General features: G+C 44.2%; 3 protein-coding genes across 4 annotated transcripts; all 3 read right to left on the bottom strand.

The window, feature by feature from the left end:
- Nucleotides 1-258: 258 nt before the first annotated feature.
- On the bottom strand, nt 259-4,251 carry poglut3 (protein O-glucosyltransferase 3). 2 transcript variants are annotated; one of them, XM_047340058.1, is made up of 6 exons: nt 3,926-4,251; nt 3,078-3,272; nt 2,702-2,985; nt 2,336-2,540; nt 1,855-2,051; nt 259-1,682 (listed from the first exon to the last, which is right to left on the bottom strand). In XM_047340058.1, the coding sequence occupies exons 1-6, from the start codon at nt 4,152-4,154 to the stop codon at nt 1,242-1,244; spliced, it is 1,551 nt and encodes a 516-aa protein (XP_047196014.1). In that variant the 5' UTR covers nt 4,155-4,251; the 3' UTR covers nt 259-1,241. The 2 variants fall into 2 exon arrangements, with proteins under 2 accessions (XP_047196014.1, XP_047196015.1); XM_047340059.1 differs by having other exon boundaries at nt 3,078-3,274; nt 3,900-4,017.
- Nucleotides 4,252-4,706: 455 nt separating this feature from the next.
- LOC118109038 (NADH-cytochrome b5 reductase 2) lies at nt 4,707-11,010 on the bottom strand. The gene is made up of 9 exons (XM_035155835.2): nt 10,879-11,010; nt 10,509-10,658; nt 9,971-10,043; nt 8,319-8,425; nt 7,968-8,097; nt 7,751-7,834; nt 7,154-7,239; nt 6,853-6,952; nt 4,707-5,121 (listed from the first exon to the last, which is right to left on the bottom strand). The coding sequence occupies exons 1-9, from the start codon at nt 10,891-10,893 to the stop codon at nt 4,949-4,951; spliced, it is 918 nt and encodes a 305-aa protein (XP_035011726.1). The 5' UTR covers nt 10,894-11,010; the 3' UTR covers nt 4,707-4,948.
- Nucleotides 11,011-11,758: 748 nt separating this feature from the next.
- LOC118109037 (ovochymase-2) lies at nt 11,759-19,018 on the bottom strand. The gene is given in 16 exon segments (XM_047339950.1): nt 11,759-12,137; nt 13,928-14,023; nt 14,716-14,847; nt 14,934-15,027; nt 15,122-15,246; nt 15,451-15,594; nt 15,879-16,012; nt 16,275-16,382; nt 16,384-16,504; nt 16,718-16,916; nt 16,996-17,156; nt 17,230-17,325; nt 17,408-17,580; nt 17,654-17,751; nt 18,551-18,648; nt 18,719-19,018. Coding segments are annotated over 16 exon segments (1,983 nt in total). The 5' UTR covers nt 18,783-19,018; the 3' UTR covers nt 11,759-11,997.
- Nucleotides 19,019-21,488: the final 2,470 nt, after the last annotated feature.

Raw genomic sequence — 21,488 nt, 5'->3', positions numbered from 1 at the left:
TTGAAATTCTTTAATAGATATTCATAAGAGAGGAATGAAAAACATAATTAGTCTTTTAAATACTTTTGCCTAATTGTTTCAATGTTGTTTGTTAGGAAGAAACATAAGCATTAATATTTTCTGTCAACATTTATCAAGTATGATTCACAAATTAAACAAATCTTTTTAAAAAGAGGCATTAACTACAGAGAGGATTAGAAAACTCCTGTTGCTTCTTTGTTTTAAAGTTTTAATCAAAGTACACCAATGGAAAAAAAGTACTCTTTAAAAAATATGTTTTATTTTTCAAACACAATTCACATGTTAAACAAGGCTTGGCTTTAATAATAATTATTACTAAACATTATTATTTATAAGCACCAATAAAGACACTCAAGGACACTTTTTAAGTACAAAAAGTCATTCAAGGCATGAGGCGAAAAGAACAGTGGAAACAATGAAATATAAAAACGTTAAAGATTAAGTTTGTAGTGTGAACTTCATGGTTGAGCAACAGAAAGGCACTGAGGGAGACGCTGAGGGAGATGTTCAGACGTTCAGAGGTTCAGAGGTCAGGAACCAGAGGAAGGTAGAAGAGCCCAGTGGGTGGAGAGATGGACGAGACCGGTGAGGTCCTGATGCAGCAAGTGTGAAAAAGCAGTAAAACACAAATGCAGCAGAAAACCAAAGAGATGATGATGATCCCAGAGCTGAGGCCACGATTCAGACAGTGCACCACAATTATACATAAAAAACTAACTATTAAAAACAGTTTGTGGCGACACTGAAGTAAAAAACATGTTTAGCCGTATTAGCATGTGGCTCATCGTGAGACTGAGTCTGTCAGTAACCTGTCTCCAGACTGAGGCGTCTCAGAATGATGATTAATAATCTATAAGATTTAATTCAAGACATTTGTTTCAGGATAACGTTGTATACAAAAAATATCCAAAGCAAAGGCACGTTTACAGAATTCACTGTCTCACATTAGTTCATCAGTTTTTCAAAAGCTACAAAACAATTATTATTACAAAATAAAGAGGGCGTCATCATTTAGTCCTCAGCCACTTTATTTAAAATGACAGAGGACTAAAGTTTTTAATATAAAACTGTCCTACAACTTCCTTTACTCTCCAAAATAAAAGCTACATTTGTAATCCCTTTACTTGTAAACTGTGAAATTCACATCTTCACTCTTTACTTATCAGGAATGATTCAGAAAAGATAAAAATAAAACAATCAAAGACTAAAGTGAGACTCCATCATAGTTCATCCTTGTTGCTTGTCTCTTCTTTGTGGTATTTACGCTCACACGTGCACACGGCGGTGCGGTCGTCGGTCTCGGTCACCAGCTCCATGTCTGCGTGTCGTGTGGGTCGCCCCGTCAGCCTCTCAGAGTACGTGTGCAGAACTCTGTAGTAGTAGCAGTACAGTCTGCTGGGCTGCAGCAGCTCTCTGGCCGCCGCCTGACCCGCCCTGGAGATCTCCCGCGCTTCAGCGTCGTTCTCTTTGGCCCATTTGATTTTCTCCAACACGTCCGACAGGTCTCTCTTCACGGGGAGGTAGTGAACGCCGGCTTTCAAATGGCTGTAGAAATGTTCGTAATACTGCGAATCCTGCTTCAGGACCAGACTGTTCCCGAGCATCAGGTACGGAAAACGATACGCCGCCACGGTTCCATCCACGTTCACCTGGTACTTGAACTAAGAGAGAGAATTCAAAGAGTTTATCGTTGTGAGGGAACAGAAGACACAATGACATCAATTCAATTTGTAAAAAGGGAAAAAAGCATCTTCCACATTCCATATTGTAGTTTCATGAATTACACAGAATAAGAATTAACATTTATCTGTTTATATATTTTCCCCCCCTCACCTTAAAGAAGTCGAAGAATCCAACGAGCGGTGCTTTGCCGACATGTTTCTCTCGGTCTCTGAAGAAGAACCACCCTGTGATGCCGGCGTCCAGCAGCTCGGGGTTGTTCCTGGACATGTCGGCGAGCTGAAGTCGTTCCTCACGACTGTCCCGGCCACGGAAAAACGCCCTCTCTGTCTTATTCACCCACGGAGGCCCTGGAACAAGATGATACCAATATTATCAGAAGATGTGAGGGACTAAAGAACGAATAAAATAAGAAGTACCAGAATTAGTATTTCACAAGTAAGTACTGTGATAATAGATAATCATAATTAATCGGGGGTGAACTTGCAATGCGAGGACACAGACAGCCGGAGGTGAGGAGGCTTTTAAGGTAGAACAGAGACAAACACATAAAGATGTAAAACCCACAGACAGAATTTAAATAAAGATAAAGAGAGAATGCATGTGTGTGTTTGTGTTTTTGTGTGTGTGTTACCTGTGTTTCCCTGGACAGACAGCAGGTCGTTGGTGACGCCTCTTATGGCCTCCAGGGTGGAGTGTGTGACCTCGTACGTGGGAAGGACGATGTCCCGCGTGTCCGTGGAGCCGCACCACGACAGGACGGGAACCGGGTCCGACCTCCCCGTCTCCAGCGGCCAGTCGCCCACGTTGATGAAGAACTCCACGTCAGGCAACCACACCTTCAACAGGACAATGACAGAAATCAGCAATCCCATAACTCCATCGTGCATGAGGCTGCACAGATATATTAAGATCCTACACGTGCATGGACCCTTGAACTAGAGATGTTCCAATATCATTTTGCTGTTCACAGAACACACACACACACACACGACTTTACCTTCCTCATCAGCGAGAGCAATATTTCATCAGAGAACATCTTGAAGTCGGTGTATTTTCCCAGCGTGCGGCGGTACAGCTGGTTGTCGATGATGGCGTAGTGAATGAGCCCTCCTCTGTTGGAGAACCTGTCGGGCACTTCCTGTCTGAGGTGCTGCAGGTCGATGGAGGGGAAGGTCTTAAAGTCGGCCAGGATCTGAGGTTCTTCTGCGGGACACCTCATGGCGCTCTGCCACACAGAGGCATCGGGCTCGGGACAGTCACAGTACTCGTGATAGACCGGACCTGAGCATGAAGAACGACACTCAGGGTTAGAGTACATACATAAAAACATGTATCCTGCCTCACGCCTCACGCTTCCTCAGAACGAACCAGACCTTGCATGATGTACGGCGACTCTCCGACGGCATCGTCCTGGTGGAGGACATCGACCTTCAGGCCGCTCATGGCCGAGCCGTAGAGACGGTACCTCACCAGGAAGGACCCGTCTCCTCGGTCCAGGGGCGGGGGGACATGGATGCGGATGTGCTCCTTCTTCTCCAGGGAGCTGATCTTCACTTTAAACGTGTCTGACCTGAACACGTGAAGAACATGTGAAGAACATGTCAGTGACGCATGTGACTTATTCATCATGTTGCTGCAGGATTTAATAAACAGTCAACTTCTCCATTTATATTTACACTTTTTTAATATCAGGCCTGTTAGAGGAATCTAACAGAAGAAGAAGAAGAAGAATACATGCTACATGTTGAATACAGCTAGCTGTGTGTTAGCTGTGTGTTAGCTTTGTGTTGTTTCTGTTTGTGACTCACAACATGCAGCTACATGTTGAATACAGCTAGCTTCAGTTAGCTGTGTGTTAGCCTTGTGTTGTTGTTGCTGTCTGTGACTCACAACATGCAGCTACATGTTGAATGCAGCTAGCTGTGTGTTAGCTTTGTGTTGTTGCTGCTGTCTGTGACTCACAACATGAAGCTACATGTTGAATGCAGCTAGCTTCAGTTAGCTGTGTGTTAGCATTGTGTTGTTGCTGTCTGTGACTCACAACATGAAGCTACATGTTGAATGCAGCTAGCTGTGTGTTAGCTTTGTGTTGTTGTTGCTGTCTGTGACTCACAACATGAAGCTACATGTTGAATGCAGCTAGCTTCAGTTAGCTGTGTGTTAGCTTTGTGTTGTTGCTGCTGTCTGTGACTCACAACATGAAGCTACACGGAGCAGCACCGACCTGGAGACTCGCTGAGGTTCCGGCCCTCGGGGCCGACCGCCTGGATGAAGAAGTGTCTCACCGGTAGGACCGTGTCGGGCTCCAGCCCCGGACCCCACAGGAGACACCTCCGAGGAGCGACTCCTCCGCCCGCACGCACCCACAGGCTCCTGCTCAGACACGCGAAGAGGAGCACGAGGCTCCGGGCGGAGGAGCGACCCGAGTCCGCGCGGCTCCCGAGCAACATGTTCCCGAGGAGAACCACCGCTTCGCGTCTGAACTCACTGAAGATCCACAACCAGGTTCAGGACCAGCTCCTGCGCCGCCATGTTGGACAGAGAGACACGCCCACTGGGCTGAGGGGCCTTCACGGGACCGTGGGAAATAATCAGAGCGGACCATGAACGCACCACCGAACACTGACGCTCCACAGCTTCTTCATAATAATAATAATAATAATAATATCAATAATAATAATACTTTTTTAAGATGTGAAGAACAAATAAATAAAGAACCGTCAGTAGCTTGTAGAATAATCACCTTAGCATATTTGCACTATTTTTTTTCTTTAGGTGTATATATATATTTAGATATATATATATTTTATTTTCTATTTTAAATTTTGATATTCTATTTTATGCAATATTTTTTTGCTTGTAATATTCTGAGCATTGCTATAAGAGAGCCTGTGACCCAAGCATTTCATTGCCAGCGACTGCTTAATGTAATTGTTGTGCATTTGACAAACTCTTGAATCTTGAATAATCACAGAAAAACACAGAACTACTAAACATTTATATTTGGTTTTGTTTTCCATCTTTATTTCATCTTTATCTTACAAAAAAAATGGAAAAAGTTTGATTTTATTGTCTTGTATAAAAGTTGTTATATCACAGTCCTGAGATTTTAAAGGCAAGTGGTTGTTTTAGTGTCACTGACATAAACAGATCTTGTCACGAGCAGCAGTCATACATCGTGCACTCGTTTGTATTAGACCGTCAGTTCATACAGTGATTTGAGACCAAACAGGAAACTAGAGGACTAGTAAGAGAAGATGTTTTCTGTCTTGTGTCCCAGCTTGTCCAGGTTGGGCAGACAGGCGTACTGGATCATCGGCGGAGGACCACACAGGACGATGAGGGCATCAGAGGACGGGGCAGGGAGGTGCTCCTTGATCATGTCCTGGCTCACAAACCCTGAACTGTAGCTCCAGTCTGGAAGATAGAACAGGGAGAAGCTTGAACAAGAGAAGAGTCAACTTTATTTACAAAGCACTTTATTATAAAGCACTTTATTTGGGCCAGTTTAAAGAAAAAACAATTGAATTTCCATGAAAGAGACAATTTCCTGTGTCGTGTGGTTCTTTCTTCACAAAAGACTCAGTTTCTTACACAATCTTTTCAAACTCCTGATACTGATACCACTTTATTCTAGTAAATTTGTGACATTGCGCTGAAAAGTGAGGTCACAGCGACCTTGACCTTTGACCTCTGAGCACTAAAACCTAGTCAGTTCATCTTTGAGTCAGCGCTGGAACCACATTTTTAGAAATTCCCTCAAGGCGCTCTTGAGACATCGTGTTCACAAGAAACACGATGTCTCAGCCTCGTGACTGTCGCCAGCGTGGAGGCATGAAAATGTGAAAATATAAAAGTTAAAACCTCCGCATCTATAGTTAATTCACCAGAAAAGTCTGTCTTGGATTTTTTACTTCCGTTCTAAAGACGAAATATCCAACACATCCTCTTTCTACTATTTGGACTCTGTCTTCCTGTCCCCAGTGTCACAGCAGAGCGAGGCCGGTTGGAGAAATGTGAACAGAAGTTGAATCGCTCTTCCTCTCAGAGATTTTCATTCACAGAGAGAATTTAATCGCTCATGAAATTATCTGCTTGAGTTTCGATGTCAGGAGGAAGATAAACGTCAGATTTCAGCTGCTGGTGTCAACGAAAGCCATTAAACAGCGAGAAGCACGAAGCGATTGGTTCCACTGGAGCTTCACAGATAATCATCGCTTCCTCCGAGGCTGCGGAATCATGACGTAACCGACGAAGAGCGAGTGCACCACGTCTTCAAATGAATAATCATCGAGAAGAAGACGTGTTCAGCTCAAGGAAGATGCAACGACACACGAGGTGTTCAAGTCCTCGACAACAGAGATGATGCAACAATATTATGCTCATTCGATTCTCCCACTTTATGGATTATGCAAACGAAGTGTTGCTAAGTCGCTGTAAGACTCAGCTGGAGATATCTCCGTCCTCGGGATTCTCCTCCGCCGTCTTTGTTCGGTTTCACTCGCTCTGAATATTCAGCATTGAAACCAGAGACCTGGGCTTTGAGATTTACTGAGCGTCATGTAGGCACCGCACTAATACTCACATGTATATTCATATATATATAAATATACACGTCCTGTATGCTAACATGATTTGTACCAGATCCCACGTTATGAGAGGAAATTCACAATATCTCACTGTACAATGTTTGGAACTTTTCTTTAATTTTAAACTATTTTAGAAAGTTACAAAGAAGCTAGAAGTTAAATTGTGAAAATTTGTTATAATGTTGAGATCATAATGATCCACGTGATGTATCTACTTCACATTGCTCGTCTTATCCTCCTGAAAAAAAACTTTGTTTGTATTAAATGAAGTATCGTGTTGTCGTCCTCTCATAGGACGAAGTTCAGTCACATGATATTATTTACATAATAAACATGAAGTATTTATAAACACAGAAATATATATATACAGATATGTTGGATTTAGTGACATCTAGTGGTGAAGTTATATATTGCAACCAAGTGAAAAGATTATCTGGATATAGTGAATTTGAATTTGGTTTATTGAGAAGCCTGTTGGGAACTTTTTGGAAACTTTTTATTTTCTAACTTATACTGAATGGTCCTGTCGTCCAGCGTCATACGTGTTATATGTTCTTACCCTGTGGAGGTTTGTCCAGTGTGAACCAGAGCTGCACTTTGTCCGGATGATTCTTCTTCACCTCCTCCAGCTCCTCCCTCAGCAGGATGTCCTTCTCAGTCTGAGAGAGAGAGAGAGGGAGAGAGGAAGAGAGAGAGAGAGAGAGAGAGAGAGAGAGAGAGAGAGAGAGAGAGAGGGAGAGAGAGAGAGAGAGAGAGAGAGAGAGAGAGAGGGAGAGAGAGAGGGATAGATGTTATTTCTCCAGAGTGTTTTCCAGTATCACTGAGATTTCACCAAAGCAATTTGCTGAACACATCCGAACCTGGTTGGCGAATATGAGGGAGCACTTGGTGTCGTCGGTGGTGTCGGCTGCGATCCTGCGAATGAGCTGCAGCATCGGAGTGATTCCTGTGATGGGGAAACGCTGAAGTTGGTCACGGGGGGGCAGTGAAATGTGGCCTTTCGTCATTTTGCAATAAAGTTATATTATCGACAGAGGGGCTCCAAACAAAACATCATCAACTGGCTCCTGAAAGTTAAACTTCAATTATAGAGGAAAACCTGCAATGACACAGTGGAATTAGTCTGTGGGACAAAAAGAGAATCATATCCGTGGAGGAAGAAATCAAACATTTTACTGAAGAACTAATTAAAAAGTAAATGTGGTACATTCATATTTCTACTTGCGAAAAACTAAATAAGCAGTTGCAGAGTAACTCCTATTCCCTAATACATCATTAACTGTGCCTACTTCATATTCTGTTTATTAGATGCTGCCCTTTTTCTCTTTTAAATTAATTAGATATAAATTAAATATCTGATGGCTGATGTGGGCGTCGGCCTCTGAATCCATCTCACAGACATTATTGCACATTAGAATAAAGAGTTATTTATTAGAATGATATAAATATAAAAGCACCTGTTCCTCCAGCGATCATTCCAACGTGTTTAAACTTTCGAACCTTGGGCTCCGACTTCTTGTCGGGTCGGATGGAAAAGTGACCTTTTTAAAAAGAGAGAGAGTTAAACTGTAGCACAGTGAAATCTGCTGGTGAGCGAAAGAACTGCAGATACATGTAAAGTATTCAAATACATGAAGGAGCTTTATGAAGGAGCTTTAAATACTCATCTCATACTTTTTCCCTTGTACACCAGCAGTCCACTGGGTCCTCTGAAGTCCATGCTGTCCCCGACGGCCATGTTGTCCAGGTACTGAGACATTTTCCCTCCGTCTGGAAAGGACGGGTGCGTGTTCTTGAAGTAAACCTGGGGAGAAGTTACACAATCTGTTTTAGTTTCAACTCCACATGTTGATTTGAAGACAAAAGGCCGGAGCGTTTCCAGGGCTGTTTTCAGAAATGACCTCCACAGGACGTCCAGAGAATCCAGATCGTCCACCGGCAGGGACACAAAACCAGTTAACCAACCAGTCAACCAACCAGTTAACCAGCCAGTTAACCAGCAGTGGTGGTAGTAATGTTTTTTACCTTCACCACAAGGTCGACGTATCCCTGATCCTCGTCGCTGGACACCGGAGTGTAGGCTCGGACCACCAGGCCGCCGTTCACCTTGGCCGACAGATACACGTGCTGACCTGAGGGGAGAGAACTGGAGCATCAGGACGTTTCCATGTCTGTTAACTGGTTTAATAAACTCTCCACAGCGTTTACAGCAATTTTTGACCTTTTCATTTCAGATAATATTTTCCCTGGATGTCACAGATCGTTTTAGATATGTTGCAAAACAGTTACCGTCAAAATCACAAGAGAGAGTTTCTAGATAAAGTCTCTTAACAATGTTACAAAGTTCTCAAGCAGAGGAGCAATAAAACGGGTAAGATAAGATCAGATGAATAAATGAATAGGATGAGTCAGTGTGAATACAAGTAGAGTTAAGTTCAACGGGCAGCGAGTTCCACAATGTGGAGGTGAGACCAGGTGAGACCAGGTGAGACCAGGTGAGACTGGGTAACTGAGACCGGGTGACACCAGGTGAGACCAGGTGACACCAGGTGAGACCGGGTGAGACCGGGTGAACCAGGTGAGACCAGGTGAGACCAGGTGAGACCAGGTGACACCAGGTGACACCAGGTGAGACCAGGTGAGACCAGGTGAGACCAGGTGAGACCAGGTGAGACCAGGTGAGACCAGGTGACACCAGGTGAGACCGGGTGAGACCGGGTAGGTGAGACCAGGTGAGACCAGGTGACGACCAGGTGAGACCAGGTGAGACCAGGTGAGACCAGGTGAGACCAGGTGAGAAAGGGTGAGACCAGGTGAGACCGGGTGAGACCAGGTGAGACCGGGTGAGACCAGGTGAGACCAGGTGAGACCGGGTGAGACCAGGTGAGACCAGGTGAGACCAGGTGAAACCAGGTGAGACCGGTGAGGTGAGACCGGTGAGACCAGGGGGAGGGAGGGTGAGACCAGGTGAGACCAGGTGACACCAGGTGAGACCAGGTGAGACCAGGTGAGACCGGGTGAGACCGGGTGACACCAGGTGAGACCAGGTGAGACCAGGTGAGACCAGGTGAGACCAGGTGAGACCAGGTGAGACCAGGTGACACCAGGTGAGACCGGGTGACACCAGGTGAGACCAGGTGACACCAGGTGAGACCAGGTGAGACCAGTAAGACCAGGTGAAACCAGGTGACACCAGGTGAGACCAGGTGAGACCAGTAAGACCAGGTGAAACCAGGTGAGACCAGGTGAGACCAGGGCAAGGGGTGAGACCAGGTGAGACCAGGTGACACCAGGTGAGAGGACCAGGTGAGACCAGGTGACACCAGGTGAGACCAGGTGAGACCAGGTGAGACCAGGTGAGACCAGGTGAGACCAGGTGAGACCAGGTAAGACCAGGTGAGACCAGGTGAGACCAGGTGAGACTAGGTGAGACCAGGAGGAACCACCGGCTCGTCTCAGAGGTCAAGAGAGAACCAGGTCAATTAATCTGAAAGATGTTTGTGTGTATTAAAAGTGTTTGTCTGTGCAGTTCGTCACTTTTCACCCTAAAGGACTGAACATTTTTTTAGTTGTGAAAAACTTTATCTGACGAAACGAGGGAAGGAAAAAAAGAACAAGAAAAAACGAGAAGGGACAAGAAGAGACAAGAAGGGACAAGAAGAGACGAGGTCCAGTACCTACTGGCAGTCCAAGGATATGAGCAGCAGAGGGGAGGCCGAACCGAAACTTCTTTGTGTCATGACTGATTTCCTGCACAAGGACAGACACACAACATAAACACACAACATAAACACATTCAGTAACATCCTTACAAGTCTGCATTTAAGAGTTCAGGAGCATTAAGGACAAAGTCAAAGAACCATCAGGAGTTTTTAAGAGTGAAACACTTTCTATAAGGAGATTTCTCAAAAGACAAAACCATGGAATATAAACGAGTCTCCACTTCCTTTCACTTTCACTGAGCATATAGACTTTAACATTAATGTGAAGATACTTGAAACAGAAGCAAGTCCAGTTTCCTACGTACACAACTCCTGAAGGCTTCATCGTTACATGTTTCAAACACTAACGTGAAAGAAAATACGAGTTTTCAGGTTTAAATGTGACCATTTGTACTTTATCATCAATATTATTACTATTATTAAAGTGTGTTTGAGTGACTGCTTGACGCAGGACGAGTTTTTTGCTAAGTGCATGAGGCTGTGTGCAGTTCACCTGTTTTTCTACGAGGGGAAGTGAATATTTGACCATAGGATCCTGCAGAGTCACAGGCTGCTGCTGCTTCTTCTCTCCTGCTGAACCTCGCAGCAGGAAGATCACCACAGTCACCAGCACCACAGAAACAGCCACCGCCGCCGGGACCAGCTGTGGGACAAGGACCAGGGACAATATGGACTCTTGACTCTGCACAACACTCACAGTTTTAATTGCACAATGAGTAAATAAAGCAAAGCCGATTGGTAATAACTGTGAGTGTGAGCGTGCAGTTCTTCAAGAAAGGGTGAAACTTTCAGGTTCAGAGAAAGATACGGAAGAATAAAAGTTTGTGATTAAAAAGATGAATAATGTGAAATTCAATTCTCACCAAGTCCTGATCCATAGTTTGAAGATCAAGTTTGTCTTCTCCTCACAGCTGCCTGAGATCAGAGTCTGCAAAGTTACAGCAATGATAGACTTTACTCTCTCTCTCTCTCTCACACACACACACACACACAGAGAGAGAGACACACACACACACACACACACACAGACAGACACACACAGAGAGAGAGAGGAGAGAGTGAGAGATGAAGGGCCTCTGAAGGGGGCGTCCACTGGGGGAGAGGGTGACACGCACTCCAAAGCACCAATCAGAGGTCAGATGTGATTGTGGTACTATGTAGTACAGAGGAGGTGAACATGCAGTCTGGAAATCACACCACAGCACGAGGGAGAGAGAGAGAGGGGGAGAGAGAGAGGAGAGAGAGAGAGAGAGAGAGAGAGAGAGAGAGAGAGAGAGAGAGAGAGAGAGAGAGAGAGAGAGAGAGAGAGAGAGAGAGAGAGAGAGAGAGAGAGAGAAACATACATTATATAAACTCTGAGGCTGTTGAGAGAAAATAGTTTATTCATTTCAAATATTCGGTACAAAGAGGAAATGGTTGTGTCTTTTCAAACTTGTGAGAAGTTACAGTACTTTAATAAGTATTTTAATAAGGGACCTGGTGTAAAATCAAGTTAATCAGTAACTTAACTTACTTCTGAGAAGAGAATATAGAGAGTTATCAGAGTCATTTCAGGACAGTGACTCCAAAGGTATAAAAACTTAGTTATAATAAACTTGGCTTATATCTGTTCATCGGCCTGAATGAGCTTTAACTGATGAAGTAGAACATTCTCCATTTAATCATAGAAACACAAACAGACATGAACAAACAAGTGAGACGAGCAGAACTGGGTTTATCAGAATGTGAACATCAATAGGGGGGTATTTAGTTCAAGTAGAAATAACACAAAACATGAAACATTTGACCTGGTGGTGGCGCTATATTACAAACAATCCTGTTCCACCATAATATGAAATAAAACAAAGTTACCATGCTCTTACATTTCTATTCCCCAACATCTTTAGTGATCGACCTTCATCTTCATCACCTCCCAAACCCTCATCTTCATCAGAGCTCAGCTTGAGATGTTCTGTGTCCAGAGGCCTCCGCCCTTCATCGGGTTATAACATGGTCCCTGAGGATTCTCCACTGGAGTCTTCATCATCTGAGCTCAGGTCCAGATGATGAAGACTGGGATCATCTTCATCCCGGTAGGACTCGGCTCTGCTGCTGGACTGTGAGTCAGATTCATCCAGGTTTACTGAAACAGAGACGACCTGTCAGTTATTATCTGAAATACATCAAGACGGGATAAAGCAAAGTAAGTGAAGGAGGATAAAACCTGCAGGAGGCTCTTAACTGTTATAAGGTCTTAATGATTTTCCTTTTAAAGTTGTGATACAGTCGACTGTCACATGAGTGAGAATATAGTTCAAAGTGTATCCATAAAAACCTAACTTTTATGTTCTACAATCTGCCACTAGAGGGCGCCCTGTTTCCCATTAAGAGTTGAAGTCTGTCTATTTATTATTAAGTATTTAAATGTTATTTACACTGGTGGCTTTAGAATGAACATGAATATATTATTTATAACTTTTAAAATAAAAACGTCTTCTCATGATCCTCAGTTAAGTTTCCTGTATCTGTACTGAAGAGTTTTGGAGTTTGATATTTTGCCTGTAAACACAAAATGAGGTTAAACATAAACCTGAACAAGGGATTTTAATGTCAGGTTTATTATGGTGATAAACAATAAAACTGACAGACATGATGTAATGAGGAGAATATACAAAACACATCAGCTTCGAAGCTGTGGACACAAAGTAGAAGTTGTATTTAAATACTAAACCAACTTTATCTTAATGCTAAAGTTACTTTTGGGAAAAAAAACTGTTAGCTTTAGTTCTTTATGCTAATGTTACTCTTTGAGTGCAGTTCTATAGTAACGTCACTTATTAATGCTAATGTCACTTTTTAAACTAACGTCACTATTTCACACTTAAGTTACTTTTCCAGTTATAAGTTACCTTCCACGCTCAAGTTACTTTTCCAAGCTAATGTCACTTTGTTAATTCTAAAGTTACTTTTTATGTGAAAGTTATTTCTTTAATTGTTTTTACACTGTAAGTTCCTTTTAAACATTTTAAACTTAACAGGTTTCGAGGTAGTTGCTTTATTTCTAATACAGAAATCTTCCAGATACTGTAAAAGCAAACCGTCACTTTACCTGTTAGTAAACAATCAGTAACACAAACAGTTTGTGTTTTAAAGTCACATCACAGTTCTGCTTCAGTGGATTCATATATTTATCTAAAGTCTATTTAAAGCTTCAAAGAGGAAAATCCAACAAGAGTCACAAAGAAACTCCTCAACAAAGAAGCATCGCATTCCCAGAGGAGCTGGGTGTGGTGAGGGTGAACCCTGGCACACACACACACACACACACACACACACACACACACACACACACACACACACACACACACACACACACACACACACACACACACACACACACACACAGCTCTCCAATGCAGAATTATATTATTGCAGTGAAGGTGAGTTTCATCCTTGTGTCACTTATGGAACAACTTGCTCTTCAGTATTTAGAAAACACAGAGATAGAGAGAGAAGAGACACAACATGATCTAAAAGGTTAATCAAACAAAGTGACAGAAGTTAGAATAGTTTTAAAGTTTAAAAACCTTTCAGGATCATGTGTCGTTCAGCTGTTGATATATTGTTGAGCTGGTCTCAGTTTTAACTCCAGTGTTACATGTCCCATTAACTCTCTAAATACCAGTCAGGCAGATGCTTGGCCTCCTAAAACCACTGGTGCTGATATTTCTGTTCTGCTGTTCGGTGCATGAGAAACATTTTATTTTCTCTAACCTTAATAAACCTTAATTCTCTCATTCAGCAGCTGAACGTCCACTTCCTCTCTCACTCACTCTGGACTCTGGTTGCTTCTTTATTTCCAAACCAACAAACCTCAAACCAACACGTTGAAACACTAAAGAGAAAGAGAAAGATTAAAGAGGAACATCAAACCATGAGATGCTCCGTGTTGCTGGTGAACTGTCCCATGATGTCTCCACATGTCTCCTGGACCCTGGACACCAGCCCTGCTGTCACCGTGGTGGAGGTCTGCACCGACAGAGGAGAGTTCACTCATCTTTAGATTCAATATATATTTCTGTGCTTTTCAAATGGCTGCCGTGTAGTTTGTTTTAGGAACAATTTAAAAATCTTAGACATGTCGTCTGGCCTGTGGCTGTCGCCGGAGGCCGGAGTCTTAATTGATTTTTCACCGCACGTTTCCATCGACAGCCGGTTTGTGTCACGTTCACATACATGTGTTACTGGGCGACACCTGCAGGTGGCGCACCAGAGAGATTTATATTATGTAAACAATAAACATGGCGACTTTCTGAATCCACTTCTGAAATGGTGCCGAGCTGCCTCCAGCTATTTATTTATATTTATGATTCATGACTCTTGTTACAGATGTTCCCTCCCTGTCACATCCCAATACTGCCCCCTACTGTTCATGTGTATATTACATCTTGTAGATGCATAACTTTAATATCTGAGGACGTGAGAAACTGGTGCTTCAAATGGATTCACGTCCCTCATGTAAATATTATTTTATTATAGTTCCTTGATTTGACTGTGAAGTAAAGGAGGGGGAAACAATAGAGTAACAACATGCAGTAAATGGTCGGTCGAGGTGGGATTCGAACCAGGGACCTGCTGCTTCAGGCTCTTTTCTTATGAGGTCTTCTTTTATGTCCCACTGAGACACATCAGACACACACACACACACACTGTGCACGTACCTGCACGGCTGATGAATGACAGCGTGGCCCTGAAGCCTCTGTGTGTGACGCTGCTGTCGGAGGTGAACTGCAGCACCATGACGTTGTGGAAGGACAGAACCGGAGGAGGAGCAGTGCGACCGCACAGCACCGCTACACAAAGTACACAACAGAGTGAACGTGTCATATTAATGCAAACACAATGAAACAACACAATGAGACTGAAGCATCAGTCCCACCTATCTCCTCCGTTTGCTCCACATCTGCCAGGACGGTGAGGGAATCGTACAAACATCTGTCCGACTCCTCGAGCTCAACGTCAGTGAAATCAACCTGAAACACAATAATCATCAGCCGTTCATTAACGACCAATTAGTGACATCATCACGTGGCAGCGTTACGTTTAGAGTGAGGCGGACGGTTTCACCTTGACAACGTGACCGCGTGGAGCGTAGACGACCCAGCGGAGGACGCAGTCATTACTGTAGGATTGTGGGTAATTTGGGGTTTGGACAACAGTCTGATCTTCAACAAGAACAATTGTCCCGCAACCTGATTGTGAGCACACACACACACACACACACACACACACACACACACAGTGTGTTATTGAACACCTGCACCCTCCCCATGGTTCCTGCAGGATGCACAAACAACAGAGGTTGACATCATGTACGTGCTAACTAACTATACAGTATGTACGTACACACATTTTGTTTGTGTGTCTGTGTGTGTGTGTGTGTAGGTGTTTCCCACCAGGCTCAGGTCGTCCCCGGACAGAACGATGCCTAAGGACGAAGCCACTTCCTGTTCTGCTAACGTCTGAGGAGAAGAGAAGTGTTGCATTCTGGGAAAGACTCAGGAGAAGAGGGCCGTGTGGGACACGTCCGCAGAATATACCTGTAAAATAATAACTTAAACAAATTCAAATTCAAACGATAACAAACAAGGATAAAATGTAGTGTTTTCAGTGCGTGTGTTGAAATCTATTGTGTTTAGTTAGAAGCAGATTTTTAGGTTTTGTAAACACTCAAAGATATTTTTTTTTTCTGGGAGTTTGGTTCTGTCGCTCCCTGATAAATATCTACATGATCAAACCTGGTGGTGTGTGTCGTGTGTGTGTGTGTGTGTGTGTGTGTGTGTCTGTGTGTGTGTGTGTGTGTGTGTGTGTGTGTGTACCTCACCTACAGGCCTGTGGGTCCCTGCCGACACAGTGAGTCGGTCGTAGCGACAGTTGGACTCATTCTCCAGATCCAAGAGCTCAAGCTCCAACAGGACGGAGTAACCCGGGTGAGCAGTGATCCTCCACACACACAACCTGAAGACACACACACACAATTCATGTTCTTTTTTAAGCAGTTATTAAAAATACAATATGTAATTTCGGCCACTAGGGGTCTCTCAATCAAAACAATAACACAAGACGTAGTTCTGAAGCAGCGTGGGATCATGGGAGTTGTTTACTAATGTGATCACTGAATCAAAACGTGCACATTGATCTTTGTTGGTCAGTGTTTATACAAAGAGCTTTTGTATAAACTTGTTTTACGACGTTCAGCCACAGTTACGATGTCACTCACTCGTTGTTGTCATAGCGATCACCAGGGAGGGCGGGGTTTCTGATGACTCCCTCGCTGTCAATTACAGGCCCATCGCTCACACTGCAGAGTCCTGATGTGCGCACACACACACACACACACACAGCGTACATCAAAGGAACACGTGCACATTATGAAATATAGATGAATAACTGGGGCTGTGATGACAGACAACTCACCTGATAAAGTCTTTCTCCGCTGCTGCTCATCAGCTGAAGAACAAAGTGTGAACAACAAATGAAAATCTTTATTTAAACTTAAACAATGTACAAACATGTTTATTTAACATGACCATAAGTGCAGACTACATTTCCCATGATGCAACAAGTGGCCTCTTTTCACCAAAGTAAGTTTAGTGAAAATAAAAACCGTTGTTGCCTCAGGATGGAGACGAGGGACGACGACGAGACGCCTCGTGGACTCACCCTGTCGCAGCTCACGTTTGATCCAGGGCAGCAGCAGCCGGACGTCAGTGAAGACCCCCGGAGACCCTCTTCTGGACGGAGGGCGGATGCTGTTGTTGCCCCAGCTCCGACCACATCCTTTACCCCAGGAAGTCACGCCCAGCACCACCATGTGACCTCCTGACCCTACAGGACATACCAGAGGTCCCCCGGAGTCGCCCTGCAGAGAAGTGATGATGGGACGCCATGACAGATTTGTATTTTCAGATGAAGCATCGGTGGTTTCAGTAGAGTTCTACCTGACAGGCGTCTCTCCCTCCTCTCTCCGGCCCGGCACACACAACCGTCATGGCGGACGGAGGTCGGACCGGCCCTCGCAGAGTCTGCAGGACGTGTTGACACTTGGCCGGATCCACCAAGTCCAACTGGACCTCTCTCAGAACCGCAGGAAGTCGACCTCCTGGGAAACGACAGTAGAAGAGTCGTTCCTTTCTGCTTTGACAAAATCTGGTGCAAGTGAGAAAATGACATACTTTCCTTCGTCCTGCCCCATCCACCCACAATGCACCTGGTCCGAGGGAGGATGTTCTCATCAGGTAAAGGTAAACATATCGGCTGGACTCGGATCCCTGTGGTAAAAGTCACACATCGTCCATCACTGACCCGTTCTAACCACATTTGATCAAACTACTCATCTGAGTGAGAACCTGCCGAGCCGGATGTGCTGGTCCAACTCCACCAGAGCTATGTCGTGGCTCATGGGCAAAGCGTGATGGTACTTCTCGTGCAGGGAGACGCTCTTCACACCCAAGACCTGCTCCTCTTCATCGTCCACTGTGCGGTCGAACTCCCCCACGGCCACGCTCACGCCTCTGAGAAACTCTCTGAGCAGAATCAGTGTGTTAGTGTTGGAACGGTCGGGGAAATGATGAAGGTGCAGGTGAAGAGGAGCGGAACCTGGAGACGGAGGAGAAGCAGTGAGCGGCCGTCAGGATCCAGCGCTGCGTCAGGATGGAGCCTCCACAGAAGTGAGAGCCTCTGAGCCGCAGGGAAACCTGCGTGAAGTGAAGCAGGAAGTGAAGTCTGAAGCCAGAACAGCAACGGAATCTGTTGTTTACAAAGAAGGATCACATGACAGCTCCCTGAGCATGAAGCCAAAACACCTGGATGCCCCCTGGTGGCTGCTCATAGTGTAGGTCACAAGTCCTGCCACCTCCATGTCAGCAGATGGGACATGAACCAAACTAAAAAGTCAAAATACACATCAAGTAAATTGGTTTCTGTCTTTTTTAAGCACTACACTGACATCACTACTGCAAAGACTCCAAATGTTTTGGCCTCATTTTTGTGCAATCCTCAGTAAATGGTCTGTACTTACATCGATCGTTTCTAGACTTAAAGACACTCACAGCACTTTGCTCTACTTTCTCTGTTACACATCACTCAGACACTGTCACACAGTCATCAGGGGTGATTGAGGTTCAGCATCTTGCTCAAGGACACTTCAGCGTGACCCGCTCTCCCCCCCGAGCCACAGCTGCCCTCCTGTTACCAGCTGTGACTTATACTAGCAAGTGTTGGTTGGAAGATCTTAGATCACAGCTTGGAGCCCACAGGGAGTTAGTAGCTCCGTAAGACAACTCCGAGTCAAACTGCGCTGAGGTTTAAAAGTTATTAAAAGAATCTTAAAATCTAAATTTAACTGGGAGGAACTGACAAAGAAAACAAAACTTCGGCGACACAACGTGAAAAGAAAACGCTGTCACCCTTCAGTTGTCTTTAAGGACGAGCAATAAGACCAAAGAGGAGCAGTGAGGAGGAAACAGAGGAGTTAAAGTGTGATCGAGCACTGACCAGCCATGGGTGGGATCCGTCCGTGGCCTCGCTGCCTCCCACCACCCTCGCAGACTGAGCCGGCGGCCTCCAGCCCTGTGGAACTCCACATTTCAAACCTGCCGAGAAGAAAACCTCTCAAACATCTCACATTCGTTCTGCTCGGTGTTTGTATCATCAGTAACTTACCTGTTTGAGCAGCAGGGACGAGAGAGTGCAACCAGAAACAGAGCGAGAGCAGAGCAGCCCTCATCACAGACACACACACACAGACACACACTCACCAAGGGTCGGACTGGAGAGGCAGACCTGATGTGAGTGTGTGTGTGGGGGGAGATACTGGTTAACGAGCCTGTCGGTGGGTGAACTGCAGAAACCAGTGACCTCTCAAGGTCGAGTGTGTCGTGTTCTGACCACAAAGACACAAACATCCCCGTCGCTGTTTAACAACAAGTCATAAAAAGCAGACAAAGATCCAGGGGAAGATAAAACTGCTTCTGATGCACTTGCTGACGTAGAGATGGAGAAATCAAATCAGTTGTTTGTCTCCAGGAGAACGTTCAGCTGTTGGAGGGAGGAAATTCTACAATCATTTTCTGTTCTTTGTGTTTTCATGCGTCAGGTTTACTGCAGTTACCGTCGCCCTGAGTCACGGAGCTCCTTGTGAAAACCTGAAAGCAAATGTGTGTAAGTGTGACCTTTGAGCCGAAGCTTTACGAGATGGAAACAGAAAAGAGAGACGAGCAGAAAACTCACTTTGTGTTTGTTTCTGTCGATCACATTTTATTTGTGTAGCCAATATTCACAAATCACAATTTCTCTCATAGATCTTAACGAGGCGCAACATCCTCTGTTCTTAACCCTCAACAAGAGTAAAACATATTTACTACATTTTTACAATGCATTGCGTTACATATTAGTAATTAGTAAATAGTAATATAAGTAATCAATAGCGAGAGCAAAGTGAGACTCAGCCGTTTATAGATGTAGACGTTGCATTAGAGAATAAGCAACACTCTGCAAGTACTTTTAATACTTTAACAGGTCATTTACTTTTACTCAAGTATAAAAGTGCTTTTTACTTGTAAATTGTGCATGTACTTCTGCACATTTATCTTTTTTTTTTTACTTTAAGTAAAATGTTTGAGTAATTTCTCCAGCACTGCCGATCAGGAACAACGTGAGATTGACAGGACTCATGGAAACTGTGATTCTGACCTCGGGACAGATTTAAGTCCAATATTCAACCTTCTAGTTCTGCTCCTGAAAAAGAAAATCCAGCTTTGATAAGTCAAACTTCGTCTGTACAGGTGTTTTGAAGGAGGTGGATCTGATTTACTTCTTTTTTTGTTGAAATCATGCGGCTGAAAACAAGATGTTTGAAACAGTTATCAGCTCATTAACCTGGACTGTTTAGATGTTGGGCGAGATCGGTGTGTGTGTGTTTGTGTGTTTGTGCCCGGGGGCTCCCTCTCTAAGCCCTCTAAGCCCCTGGTTCCTGTTTGTTCAGCCCAGCGGCCCTGGCTCCGCTGGGTGTGCACGGCTGCTTGTGACTCACTGTTTGTGCACCGGTTGCCGGGGCCACAGTTGCCACGCTGCCGTTGCCAGGCGTTGGACAGAGAAGGATAAAATACAAAAGGGCTCCCATCACCGGGGCACCGTGTTCAGTATCTGATGCAACAGAGAAACAGTCTGGGGGCACATGTTTGTGTAAAAAGAAACTATCAGATTTTCCTGATGTCACATTGACCTTGACCTTTGACCCCTAAAATCAGTTCTGTAACAACATACAAACATACCTTTTATACCGTTGATCCCTTATGGGTCACAGGGGGGTGGAGCCAATCTCAGGTGACACTGGGCGAGAGGCGGGTCCCATCCTGGAGGTCGCCCACATGTCGCAGGAGACGACGACTGAAGTATTTTTACTCTCTCCACACGTTAGAGGTCAATGATGCACTGTTAATAATTGATGATTCCCGAATGTGTTTGTTCAAGAAAACTCCACAGATCAACTTTCAAGATTTAATGTTCTGATTTACAAGCATCTTTCTGCAGTTTGTGCACCACAACCAACAATGGATTTAAAATGTTCCAGCTGTGCTCAACTCCTCCACTTATTCTTAATAATGTCCAGCAAATAATCAACTGCTGTTAAAATGATTTTTTTTTTAAGAGTTTAAATCTGTGGGATCCAGTTTAAGTCAAATTTACTACCAATAATGTAACTGATGTACGGAGACAAATATAATAAACACAAAATCAGAACTTTGACTTAGTATTTAACGATTTCAGAATCTCATAATAGTATTTTTTATTGTTAACCACACAATATTTATGTTGTTTTCCCAGTAAACTGATCCACACTTCCTTGATCCTGGTTTTCTTTTAGTTTTAAAATCTGTTTTGATGTCAAAGGAGGAACCTTCCACGGCCCTTGTCCCTCGTCCCTCTTCACAAACAGTGAGAAACCAAATCCTCTCTCGTGTGAAACTATATCCAGACATGATCTCCAGAGTCGTTCTGCGCAGCAACCAGAGTCAAGCGAGGGCCGCAGATCAGACAACTGCACTTTTTAGTGATTCACTAACTTTACCTGGTGTCTTCTGATCGTCCCTGCTTTTTAATACCACGAGGTTTTAGATTTGAATAAAGAAATGAGCAGATTTTTAAACAGGTTAAAGTTGAGGAAATCGCAATTGAGCCACGAAGTCACCAAACGCTTCCATTCATGCATTTGAACATAATCCTGACTGACGGCATTACATGTTAATGGAGCCGTTTCAGCAGCCTCCACTCTAATCTGGCTCCCTGATGCAGAGCGGGAAGTGGCCCACAGATCTGTTACGCTCCACAGGAAACGGGTCAGCGAGGCCGACTGAGACTAATCGGCGCTCTCTTCACTGAGCAACGTTTTAAAAAGAGTCCTCTGAAAAAAAAGAAAAAGAAAGAAATCAAA

The sequence above is a fragment of the Hippoglossus stenolepis genome, chromosome 5, assembly GCF_022539355.2.
Source record: "Hippoglossus stenolepis isolate QCI-W04-F060 chromosome 5, HSTE1.2, whole genome shotgun sequence".
NCBI lineage: Eukaryota > Metazoa > Chordata > Actinopteri > Pleuronectiformes > Pleuronectidae > Hippoglossus > Hippoglossus stenolepis.
This window is presented reverse-complemented; position numbering and strand designations above follow the sequence as displayed.